Below are 12,417 nucleotides of genomic sequence, written 5' to 3' on the forward strand. Positions count from 1 at the left end.
CCCCTAAACACACTGCCCCGGTACGTACAACCCCCTAAACACACTACCCCGGTACGTACAACCCCCTAAACACACTACCCCGGTACGTACAACCCCTAAACACACTACCCGGTGCAACCCCCTAAACACACTACCCTGGTACCCCCTAAACACACTGCCCCGGTACGTACAACCCCTAAACACACTGCCCCGATACGTACAACCCCTAAACACACTACCCCGGTACGTACAACCCCTAAACACACTGCCCCGGGAAGCACAACCCCTAAACACACTGCCCCGGTAGGTACAACCCCCTAAACACACTGCCCGGTACGTACAACCCCTAAACACACTGCCCCGGTACGTACAACCCCTAAACACACTGCTCCGGGAAGCACAACCCCTAAACACAACCCCTAAACACAACCCCCTAAACACACTGCCCCGGAAGCACAACCCCTAAACACAACCCCCTAAACACACTGCCCCGGAAAGCACAACCCCTAAACACACTGCCCCGGAAAGCACAACCCCTAAACACACTGCCCCGGGAAGCACAACCCCCTAAACACACTGCCCCGGTACCACCTGACACATGTACCTTTTATACAAACTACTACTCTCTAGTCTCACATTGTTTTTATTGTAAATAGTGGTTATGTTTTGATTTCGACTGGCAAGTGCAAGTGGTGTTTAGTTCCCCTCAACACAGGCTATGTATGAGACAGAATCCGTTGATTACATGTTATGGTATGTGTCTGCCCCCTCGTGGAAGTGAATGGTATAAAATGAGAGTACAGTGTGAAATCCTATAAACCTGAGCTCTGTTTTCATCATGGGAGATCCTGCAACCTATCTCTGTCAACAAGTGGTGAAACAAGCCGTGTAGTCTCATCCCTCTTTCATGTGGTCTAGAACTGTTGCTGGAAAGTTCGGCTGGAAAACAATCATGAGAATAGTTCGAGGAACAGTTATGTTTTGGTTTAAAAGGATATGTAACAAACCCTCCATGTTACAGAAAATATTATTGTCTGATCTGTCGTCCGTTCCTCCTCCTCCTCCTCCTCAGACGTGTGTAACAAGACAGGCGCGGTGAAGCTGATCCGCTGGTCCCCTGACTACAGTGTTGCCATGGTGACCTGGGAGTGCGGGGGACTGTCTCTGTGGAGTGTGTTCGGAGCCCACCTCATCTGTACCCTGGGGGAGGACTTTGCGTGAGTGATGATCACAATTACCTCTGCAGTTCAGTCAGCTGCACAGTTCTAGATGGATATAGACGCAACTTTATTTGCCTTCGAAAGGGAATTTTTCTCCCACATTTATAAAAGCTTTGGTAATGTAGAAGGCAGATGTACACAGTGCATTCAGAAAGTATTCAGACCCCTTCACATTATTCACATTTTGTTAAATTACAACCTTATTCTAAAATGGATTAAACATAATCAATCTCCACACAATACCCCATAATGACAAAGCGAAAAGTTTTTTCCCGCAAATGTATTAAAAATAAAAACCGATCATTTTCATAAGTATTCAGACTCTTTGCGAAGAGACTTGAAATTGAGCTCAGGTGCATCCTGTTTCCGTTGATCATCCTTGATGTTTCTACAACTTGATTGGAGTCCACCTGAGGTAAATTCAATTGATTGGACATGATTTGGAAAGGCACATAACTGTCTATATAAGGTCCTACAATTGATAGTGTCAGAGCAAAAACATTGTGTCGAGGCACACATCTGAGGAAGGTTACCAAAACATTTCTGCAGCATTGAAAGTCCCCAAGAACAGTGGCCTCCATCATTGTTAAATGGAAGAAGTTTGAAACCACCAAGACTCCTCCTAGAGCTGGCCACCTGGCCAAACTGAGCAATCGAGGGAGAAGGGCCTTGGTCAGGGAGGTGACCAAGAACCAGATGGTCACTCTGACAGAGCTAAAGAGTTCCTCTGTGGAGATGGGAGAACTTTCCAGAAGGACAACTATCTCTGCAGCACTCCACCAATCAGGCCTTTATGGTAGAGTGGCCAGACAGAAGCCACTTCTCAGTAAAAGTCACCTAAAGATTCTCAGACCATGAGAACCAGGATTCTCTGGTCTGATGAAACCAAGATTGAACTCTTTGGCCTGAATGCAAAGCTTCACGTCTGGAGGAAGCCAGGCACCGCTCATCACCTGGCCAATACCATCCATACGGTGAAGCATGGTGGTGGCAGCATTATGCTGTGGGGATGTTTTTCAGTGACAGGAACTGGGAGACTAGTCAGAATCCAGGGAAAGATCAGCTGAGCAAAGTACAGAGAGATCCATGATGAAAACCTGCTCCAGAGCACTCAGGACCTCAGACTGGGGCGAAGGTTCACCTTCCAACAGGATAAAGCCCAGACTTAAACCCAATCAAACATCTCTGGAGAGATCTGAAAAAAATCCTCTCAAGCTCTGTCCAACCTGACAGAGCTTGAGAGGATCTGCAGAGAAGAATGGGAGAAACTCCCCAAATACAGGTGTGCCAAGCGTGTAGCTTCATACCCAATAAGACTCAAAGGTACCCAAAGGTGCTGTTAATATGATATTTCAGTTTTATTTTTGATACATTTGCAAAAAAAAATGTAAACTTGTTTTTACATACAACAAAAACAAGACCTGTACACCTCAGTACAGACTGAAGATGGCACTCTTTCATTGACTTCATATAGGGTGCATTTTTGCATATTATTCTGCCCTCCTATCTCTCTCCAGGTATCGGTCAGACGGCACTAAAAAGGACCCTATAAATATCAGCTCAATGTGCTGGGGAGCAGAGGGCTACCACCTGTGGGTCATCACCAGCAGAGAGGAGGCGGAGCTAGTAGAGAACATGGAGGAGGCTCCTCCCCAGACCCAGCAGGCTGGCATACTGCAGTTCAACTTCATCAAGAGCGCCCTCACGGTCAACCCCTGCACGGTGATGTTATGGACATGGCATTATATGCATGCACACACACACCCTGTCACCCACTTACAGTGCCTCAGAAAGTAGTCACACCCTGTCACCCACTTACAGTGCCTCAGAAAGTAGTCACACCCTGTCACCCACTTACAGTGCCTCAGAAAGTAGTCACACCCTGTCACCCACTTACAGTGCCTCAGAAAGTAGTCACACCCCTGGACTTTTTCCAAATGTCGTTGTTACAAACAAGTATTAAAATGGATGTATTTAATTGGTAACTATCTACACAAAATACTTTAATGTCAAAGTGGAAGAAAAATATGTGTGTATATATATTTATTTTTACAATTAATAGAAAACAAATAAATAATATAAGTATTCAACCCCTTGAGTTAATACATGTTAGAATCACCTTTGACAGTGATTACAGCTGTGAGTCTTCCTGATAACTCTTGAAGAGCTTTGCACACCTAGATTGTACAATATTTGCCCATTTATTCTTTCAAAAAATGTTCAAGCTCTGTCAAGTTGGGTATTGATCATTGCTAGACAGCCATTTTCAAGTCTTGCCATAGATTTCCATGCCGATTTTAAGTCAAAACTGTAACGAGGCCACTCAGGAACATTCAATGTTGTCTTGGTAAGCAACTCTAGTGTAGAGTTGGCCTTGATTTTAGGTTGTGTCTTTCTGAAAGGTGAATTAATCTCAGTGTCTGGTGGAAAGCGGAGTGAACCAGGTTTTCCTCTAGGATTTTGCCTGTGCTTATCTCCATTCAGTGTATTTTTATCCTAAAAAAAAATCCCCAGTCCTTGCTGATGATGAGCTCATCCATGATGTGATGCAGCCACTATCATGCTTGGAAAATATGAAGTGTTACTCAGTGTTGTGTTGGATTTAACAATTTTCTATTCAGGACAAAAAGTTCATTTATTTGCCACATTTTTTTGCAGTATTTCTTTAGTGTCTTATTGCCAACAGGATGTATGTTTTTGGAATATTTGTATTGTGTGCATGCTTCCTTTTCACTCTTGTCATTTAGGTTAGTATTGTGGAGTAACTACAATGTTGTTGATCCATCCTCAGTTATCTCTTATCACAGCCATTAAACTCTGTAACTGTTTTAAAGACACCAAATCAAATCAAATCAAATCAAATCAAATTTTATTTGTCACACATACACATGGTTAGCAGATGTTAATGCGAGTGTAGCGAAATGCTTGTGCTTCTAGTTCCGACAATGCAGTGATAACCAACAAGTAATCTAACTAACAATTCTAAAACTACTGTCTTATACACAGTGTTAGGGGATAAAGAATATGTACATAAGGATATATGAGTGAGTGATGGTACAGAGCAGCATACAGTAGATGGTATCGAGTACAGTATATACATATGAGATGAGTATGTAGACAAAGTAAACAAAGTGGCATAGTTAAAGTGGCTAGTGATACATGTATTACATAAGGATGCAGTCGATGATGTAGAGTACAGTATATACGTATGCATATGAGATGAATAATGTAGGGTAAGTAACATTATATAAGGTAGCATTGTTTAAAGTGGCTAGTGATATATTTACATCATTTCCCATCAATTCCCATTATTAAAGTGGCTGGAGTTGGGTCAGTGTCAATGACAGTGTGTTGGCAGCAGCCACTCAATGGTGGCTGTTTAACAGTCTGATAGCCTTGAGATAGAAGCTGTTTTTCAGTCTCTCAGTCCCAGCTTTGATGCACCTGTACTGACCTCGCCTTCTGGATGATAGCGGGGTGAACAGGCAGTGGTTCGGGTGGTTGATGTCCTTGATGATCCACCGTTGGCCTCATGGTGAATTCCCTGAGCTGTTTCTTTCCTCTCCGGCAACTAAGTTGTACCTGTATCTTTGTAGTAACTGGGTGTATTGATACACCATCCAAAGTGTAAATATTTACTTCACCGTGTTCAAAGGGATCGAGGTGATTTCACTGCTCGACTGAGGGACCTTACAATTATCTGTATGTGTGGGGTACAGAGATGGGGTAGTCGTTTAAAAATAATTATATTATTATTGCGCAGTGTGAGTCTCCAACTTATTATGTGACTTGTTCAGCACATTTTTACTCCTGAACTTATTTAGAATGCTTATTGACTCAAGGCATTTCAGCTTTTCATTTTTAATTCATTTGTCAACATTTCTAAAAACATAATTCCACTTTAACATTATGGGATATTGTGTGTGTGTGTGTGTGTGTAGGCCAGTGACCAAAAAATCTAAATTTATTCCATTTTTAATTCAGCCTGCATCACAACAAAATGTGTAAAAAGTTCAGGGGTATGAATACTTTCTGAAGGCACGTCCACATGAATACACAGATGGTGTGTTTGTGGTTTTAGGCTGAGTTTCTGTACAGCACTTTGTGACATCGGCTGATGTTTGTTTATGAAAAAGTGATGTGTTCTGTCTGCTTAGTCTTTATGAGGAAATGAGGAATAATGAGTACCTGTTGTCTCCAGAGTAACCAGGAGCAGGTGTTACTTCACGGGGAGGACCGTCTCTACCTAACCTGTGGTGACCCCACCCAGCTCTCCTCCGGCAGCTCAGAGAGCCCCCACCCCCATAACCTCCCCCACGGCGGGGAGGGCAGCCCCACCCACCACCCCTCGCCCAACTCTACTTTACTGGGATACAAGCACTGGCACGTGGTCCAGGTAGCTAGCCAACTGTATATGGAGGTTCTATCTCTGGCTTAATCCTTTTTGAACATTGTCAGTGTCTGTCACGAGGATCCCCTTCAGATTTAGCCCTGATATGAGCTGCAGAAGAGTTGTATTGTCCTGTCAGTAATACCGTCTCTCTTGTAGATTCACAGCACATACCTAGAGAGCAACTGGCCTATACGGGTGAGTGGGGGAGTGGGGGGCTAGTCTGTCTGTCGGGGTAAGGGTGGTTGTGTGTGTGTGTCTCTGTGTGTGAGTGTCTCTGTGTGTGAGTGTCTCTGTGTGTTGAGTGTCTCTGTGTGTGAGAGAGTGTCTCTCTCTGTGTGTGTGTGTGTGTGTGTGTCTGTCGGTCTGTGGGTGGGTGGGTATGTCAGTGGGTGTGCTCCTGGTAAAGTGATCTTTTGATGTCCTTGTGTGTGTCTAGTTTGCAGCCATAGACACAGCAGGCCAGTGTATAGCTGTAGCAGGGAGACGTGGCTTTGCACATTACTGCATGTCCACCAGGAAATGGAAGCTGTTTGGGAACATCACTCAGGAGCAGAACATGACCGTGACGGGAGGGCTGGTCTGGTGGAACGGCTTTGTTGTTGTTGCCTGTTACAATTTCATCGACCGGCAAGAAGAGGTGAGATAACAGGACAGGATGTCTCGATCGTCCTGGCAATACGACACAACACGACCCGGTAACACGACCAGTAGATGACATGATTGTAATGACCCGGCTAGCTGCGACACGGTTGGTAGATCTATACAGTAGATCATGATTGTGACGACACAACACACGGTTGGTAGATCCAGTAGATGTAATGACCCGACTCCTGGCTAGCTGTGTCTCTACACGGTTGGTAGATCTATACAGTAGATGTAATGATTGTGATGTGTCTCCCTGGCTAGCTGTGTCTCTACACGGTTGGTAGATCTATACGACATGTAATGATTGTGACCCGGCTGTGTCTCTAACATACAGTAGATGTAATGACCCGATGCAACTCTACGACAGATCTACAGTAGATGTAATGATTGTGATGTGTCTCCTGGCTAGCTGCGTCTCTACACGGTTGGTAGATCTATACAGTAGATGACCCCCTGACACGACCCTCCGGTTGGTAGATCTATACAGTAGATGTAATGATTGTGACCCCTGACTTGATGCGTCTCTACACACAGATCTATACAGTAGATGTAATGATTGTGATGTGTCTCCAATAGCTGACGAGATCTATACAGTAGATGTACAATATTCTCATTGTGTTTGGATGAATTGTGTCTCTCCCTGGCTAGCTGCGGATTGGGATGTGTCTCCCTGCGGAGGTTGGTAGATCTGGATGTTTACTCCCAGCTGATGGATTCAGTTAATGATGGTTTGATTGGATTGACTGATTGATTGAGAGACGAGAAGAACAGCAGTATTGAATGTTTCTCCTGTCCTCCTGGCTAGCTGTGTCTCTACACGGTTGGTAGATCTATACAGTAGATGTAATGGTTGTCTCCCTAGCTAGCTGTGTCTACACGGTTGGTAGATCTATACAGTAGATGTAATGATTGTGATGTGTCTCCCTGGCTAGCTGCGTCTGTACACGGTTGGTAGATCTATACAGTAGATGTAATGATTGTGATGTGTCTCCCTGGCTAGCTGCGTCTCTACACGGTTGGTAGATCTATACAGTAGATGTAATGATTGTGATGTGTCTCCCTGGCTAGCTGCGTCTCTACACGGTTGGTAGATCTATACAGTAGATGTAATGATTGTGATGTGTCTCCCTGGCTAGCTGCGTCTCTACACGGTTGGTAGATCTATACAGTAGATGTAATGATTGTGATGTGTCTCCCTGGCTAGCTGCGTCTCTACACGGTTGGTAGATCTATACAGTAGATGTAATGATTGTGATGTGTCTCCTGGCTAGCTGCGTCTCTACACGGTTGGTAGATCTATACAGTAGATGTAATGATTGTGATGTGTCTCCCTGGCTAGCTGCGTCTCTACACGGTTGGTAGATCTATACAGTAGATGTAATGGTTGTGATGTGTCTCCCTGGCTAGCTGTGTCTCTACACGGTTGGTAGATCTATACAGTAGATGTAATGGTTGTGATGTGTCTCCCTGGCTAGCTGCGTCTCTACACGGTTGGTAGATCTATACAGTAGATGTAATGGTTGTGATGTGTCTCCCTGGCTAGCTGCGTCTGTACCTGCGGTCGTCTAACCTGGATAACACCTTCTCCTCCGTCACCAAGCTGCACTCTGACACTCTGCTGCTCAACGTGTTCAGAGACATGATCATCCTCTTCAGAGCAGACTGCTCCATCTGCCTCTACAGCATGGAGAGGAGACATGACGGGTAGGGTGGTACACGCATGCTTAGGACAGGCACAGGCATGCACACCCACTCATACTCAACAAGAACTATCTCACTCTCACACACAACATTACTAGCAGACAGGACAGGTACTGAATGTCACCTGACACAGAAGGTCTCAGACAGTAATCAGTAGTGTTGTGAAAATAACTTTGTGGGGAAAACCCCAGTAATACCAATCACATGATGAGATGTGTTCTTTCAGCTCATGAAACAGATACAGAAAGAGCAATAAAGACACCATTTACACAAATAAGGAAGTAAGATTAACAAGATGTCACAGTAACCTACTACAGTCCAAAGGGAGGTTTCATAACATTGGTTGTGGCCTTAACTGGGGTTAAGCTTTACAGCTGGCCAATACAGAGAATGTGTGTGTCTCTCTCTGCAGGCCCAATCCATCAGCCAGTGTTGAGCTGCTTCAGGAGGTGTCCATGTCTCGCTACATTCCTCATCCTGCCCTGGTGGTGTCAGTCACCCTCACCTCCGTACGCACAGAGACCGGCATCACGCTCAAAGCCCCACAGCAGGTACACACACACGCAAACACAGACACACAACCTCATCTCCGTACCCCCAGAGACCGGCATCACGCTCAGAGCATCTTTCTTTTGGTGTTTTTCCAGAGTCAGTAGAAAGGCCTCTTTTAGTGTCCTAAGTTGTCATAACTGTGACCTTAATTGCCTACCGTCTGTAAGCTGTTAGTGTCTTAACGACCGTTCCACAGGTGCATGTTCATTAATTGTTCATGGTTCATTGAACAAGCATGGGAAACAGCGTTTAAACCCTTTACGATGAAGATCTGTGAAGTTATTTGGATGTATACTTATTATCTTTGAAAGACAGGGTCCTGAAAAAGGGATGTTTCTTTTTTTTTTGCTGAGTTTAGTTTATGTACCGAGTCGCTCTGGATAACAGCTAAAAGATGTAAATGTATTCATGTTTGTGTGTCCCTCTGTGCCCGTGACAGGCCTGTATGGCAGACAGCATCATACTGAACCTGGCAGGCCAGCTCATCATGCTACAGAGAGACCGTTCTGGACCCCAGCTACAGGAGAAGGTTCCGGTCACATCCTCTATCCACCTCCTAGCAGGGTTGGGGTCAATTCCATTTCAATTCAGTCAAGTGTACTTCCTGAGTTGAAATGGAATTGACCCAAAGCCTTCCCCCTAGTATTTGTATTTTATTATGGATCTCCATTAGTTCCTGCCAGGGCAGCTGCTCCTCTTCCTGGGGTCCAAACACACCAAATTACATATAAAACTATGTTTGTACTGAATGAGCTAAAGATAAAACAGTACATCATATAACATCTCTACACCACCAAAACAGAACATGTTCAATACCACCATACAACAATATCACAATGTGTTCTAATTTATCTGACATTAGAATGGAATCATTACACCCAGCAACCGGTCACTTCATGATTGATTCATTCATTGGTATCATTGGGGCGGCAGGGTAGCCTAGTGGTTAGAGCGTTGGACTAGTAACCGGAAGGTTGCGAGTTCAAACCCCCGAGCTGACAAGGTACAAATCTGTCGTTCTGCCCCTGAACAGGCAGTTAACCCACTGTTCCTAGGCCGTCATTGAAAATAAGAATTTGTTCTTAACTGACTTGCCTGGTTAAATAAAGGTAAAATAAAAGAAAAAATAGTGTGAGAGAGGTTGTTCTGGTGTTTAACGTTCTCTCTCCCTCCAGCTGCCGTTCTGTCCTCCAGTGGTTCTGGCCCAGTATGTAGAGAATGTGTGGACGACGTGTCGTAGTAACAGAAAGAAGCGTCACCTACTGGAGGCTCTGTGGCTGTCGTGTGGAGAGGCTGGGATGAAGGTATACTGCTATCTGTTTTTACTACTTCTGTTGTGGATTAGTGTGTCTTGCTGTTGTCTGTGAATGGCCAAATAAATTAACTCAACTAAACGTTGTCTTTTGAGTCCACCTGGCCATGCTGCTGTTCCAGTTTCAACTGTTCTGCCTTATTATTCGACCATGCTGGTCATTTATGAACATTTGAACATCTTGGCCATGTTCTGTTATAATCTCCACCCGGCACAGCCAGAAGAGGACTGGCCACCCCACATAGCTTGGTTCCTCTCTAGGTTTCTTCCTAGGTTTTGGCCTTTCTAGGGAGTTTTTCCTAGCCACCGTGCTTCTACACCTGCATTGCTTGCTGTTTGGGGTTTTAGGCTGGGTTTCTGTACAGCACTTTGAGATATCAGCTGATGTACGAAGGGCTATATAAATACATTTGATTTGATTTGCAATGATTTGACAAACCTGTTTCCTTGTCTTATGTTCTGTTATCTGAAGGTGTGGCTCCCCCTGTTCCCTCGTGACCATCGTAAGCCCCACTCCTTCCTGTCCCGCCGCATCATGCTGCCCTTCCACATCAACATCTATCCCCTGGCTGTGCTGTTTGAAGATGCTCTGGTTCTGGGAGCTTCCAACGAGACTGTGGTCTATGACAGCCTGCAGGTAGAGAGGAGTATTGTATTATAGTAGGAGCGTTCCCTGGGGCTGGGTGCATCTAATGAGCAGTGATGCCAACTTAGCAATTTTGTTGCTAAATTTAGCTACTTTTCAGACTTCCCTGGCAACCTAAAAAAAAAAAAAAAACTACCCTGGCAACCTTTCTTCTTTTTTCAAACAGCACCTAGCAACAAATTTAGCTACTTTTACAAATGTGTTTGTAACTTTTAGCAACTTTTGAAAAGTGACTCAAACTCTAAAATGCATTTTCCCTCTAAATGACACAAAAACTATTTTCTCTGTCACACACACAGTCACAACACGTTCCTGGCTGCAAAGGTGCATTGTGAGTGACGTCAGCAGCAGGCGCTCAGCTCGTGCACAGGCAGCAGCCAGGCATTGTGAGTGACGTCAGCAGAAGGCGCTCAGCTCGTGCACAGGCAGCAGCCAGGCATTGTGAGTGACGTCAGCAGCAGGCGCTCAGCTCGTGCACAGGCAGCAGCCAGGCATTGTGAGTGATGTCAGCAGCAGGCGCTCAGCTCGTGCACAGGCAGCAGCCAGGCATTGTGAGTGACGTCAGCAGCAGGCGCTCAGCTCGTGCACAGGCAGCAGCCAGGCATTGTGAGTGACGTCAGCAGCAGGCGCTCAGCTCGTGCACAGGCAGCAGCCAGGCATTGTGAGTGACGTCAGCAGCAGGCGCTCAGCTCGTGCACAGGCAGCAGCCAGGCATTGTGAGTGACGCAGCAGCAGGCGCTCAGCTCGTGCACAGGCAGCAGCCAGGCATTGTGAGTGACGTCAGCAGCAGGCGCTCAGCTCGTGCACAGGCAGCAGCCAGGCATTGTGAGTGACGTCAGCAGCAGGCGCTCAGCTCGTGCACAGGCAGCAGCCAGGCATTGTGAGTGACGTCAGCAGCAGGCGCTCAGCTCGTGCACAGGCAGCAGCCAGGCCAGCAACAATTTCAGCAAATTGCAAACCATTGTTTGCAAGGTTAAGAGATAAATAATAGTAGTAGCCTGTGAAGGTTAAATTTGTAGAAAATAAGATTTAAAAATGTTGTGTTTTTTGTGTATTTTCTGCAGGGTCCCAGAGAGGGCCGGGAGTCCCTAGAGGGGTTGTTCCCCTACTGCACGGTGGAGAGGACATCCCAGATCTACCTCCACCACATCCTGAGGCAACTCCTGGTCCGTAACCTGGGGGAGCAGGCCCTTCTCCTGGCCCAGTCCTGCGCAGCGCTCCCCTACTTCCCCCACGTCATGGAGCTCATGGTCCACGTGGTGCTGGAGGAGGAGGCCACCTCCCGGGAGCCCATCCCTGACCCGCTGCTGCCCACCGTGGCCAAGTTCATCACAGAGTTTCCCCTGTTCCTCCAGGTAACAGAGAGGGAGACGTTGATCAAGTGGTTCATTAAAATATATATATATATATTTCACCTTTATTTAACCAGGTAGGCCAGTTGAGAACAAGTTCTCATTTACAACTGCAACCTGGCCAAGATAAAGCAAAACAGTGCGACACAAACAACACAGAGTGAACATGGAGTAAACAAACATACAGTCAATAACACAGTGGAAAAGTGTATATACACCATGTGTGTAAATGAGGTAAGATTAGGGAGGTAAGGCAATAAATAGGCCGTAGTGGCAAAATAATTACAATTTAGCAATTAAACACTGGAGAGATTAATGTGCAGAAGATTAATGTGCAAGTAGAGATACTGGGGTGCAAAGGAGCAAAAATAAATAAATAATTAACAATATGGGGATGGGCTATGTACAGGTGGGCTATGTACAGGTGGGCTATGTACAGGTGGGCTATGTACAGGTGGGCTATGTACAGGTGCAGTGATCTGTAGTCTGACCTGGGCTCATAGTGTTTTATCAGGATCCCCATTAGCATCCTATCCAGTGGTGGAAGAAGTACCCAATCATACTTTAGTAAAAGTTACTCAAGTAAAAGTGGAAGTAAAAGTGGAAGTCACCCAGTA

The 12,417-nt window shown here is 45.5% G+C and overlaps 1 protein-coding gene across 1 annotated transcript in view; it reads left to right on the forward strand.

Moving 5' to 3' along the window:
* LOC115104831 (guanine nucleotide exchange factor subunit RIC1-like) overlaps window positions 1-12,417 on the forward strand; it is a 99,640-nt gene that overhangs the window by 70,876 nt on the left and 16,347 nt on the right. Inside the window, exons 9-19 of the mRNA XM_065007574.1 lie at window positions 1,052-1,196; window positions 2,717-2,921; window positions 5,401-5,595; window positions 5,749-5,787; window positions 6,029-6,229; window positions 7,781-7,941; window positions 8,351-8,489; window positions 8,930-9,019; window positions 9,666-9,794; window positions 10,275-10,439; window positions 11,513-11,803. Of these exons, the coding sequence (XP_064863646.1) occupies window positions 1,052-1,196; window positions 2,717-2,921; window positions 5,401-5,595; window positions 5,749-5,787; window positions 6,029-6,229; window positions 7,781-7,941; window positions 8,351-8,489; window positions 8,930-9,019; window positions 9,666-9,794; window positions 10,275-10,439; window positions 11,513-11,803 (1,760 nt within the window). The remainder of the gene's footprint in view (window positions 1-1,051; window positions 1,197-2,716; window positions 2,922-5,400; window positions 5,596-5,748; window positions 5,788-6,028; window positions 6,230-7,780; window positions 7,942-8,350; window positions 8,490-8,929; window positions 9,020-9,665; window positions 9,795-10,274; window positions 10,440-11,512; window positions 11,804-12,417) is intronic.

This window comes from Oncorhynchus nerka, linkage group LG22 (assembly GCF_034236695.1).
Source record: "Oncorhynchus nerka isolate Pitt River linkage group LG22, Oner_Uvic_2.0, whole genome shotgun sequence".
NCBI lineage: Eukaryota > Metazoa > Chordata > Actinopteri > Salmoniformes > Salmonidae > Oncorhynchus > Oncorhynchus nerka.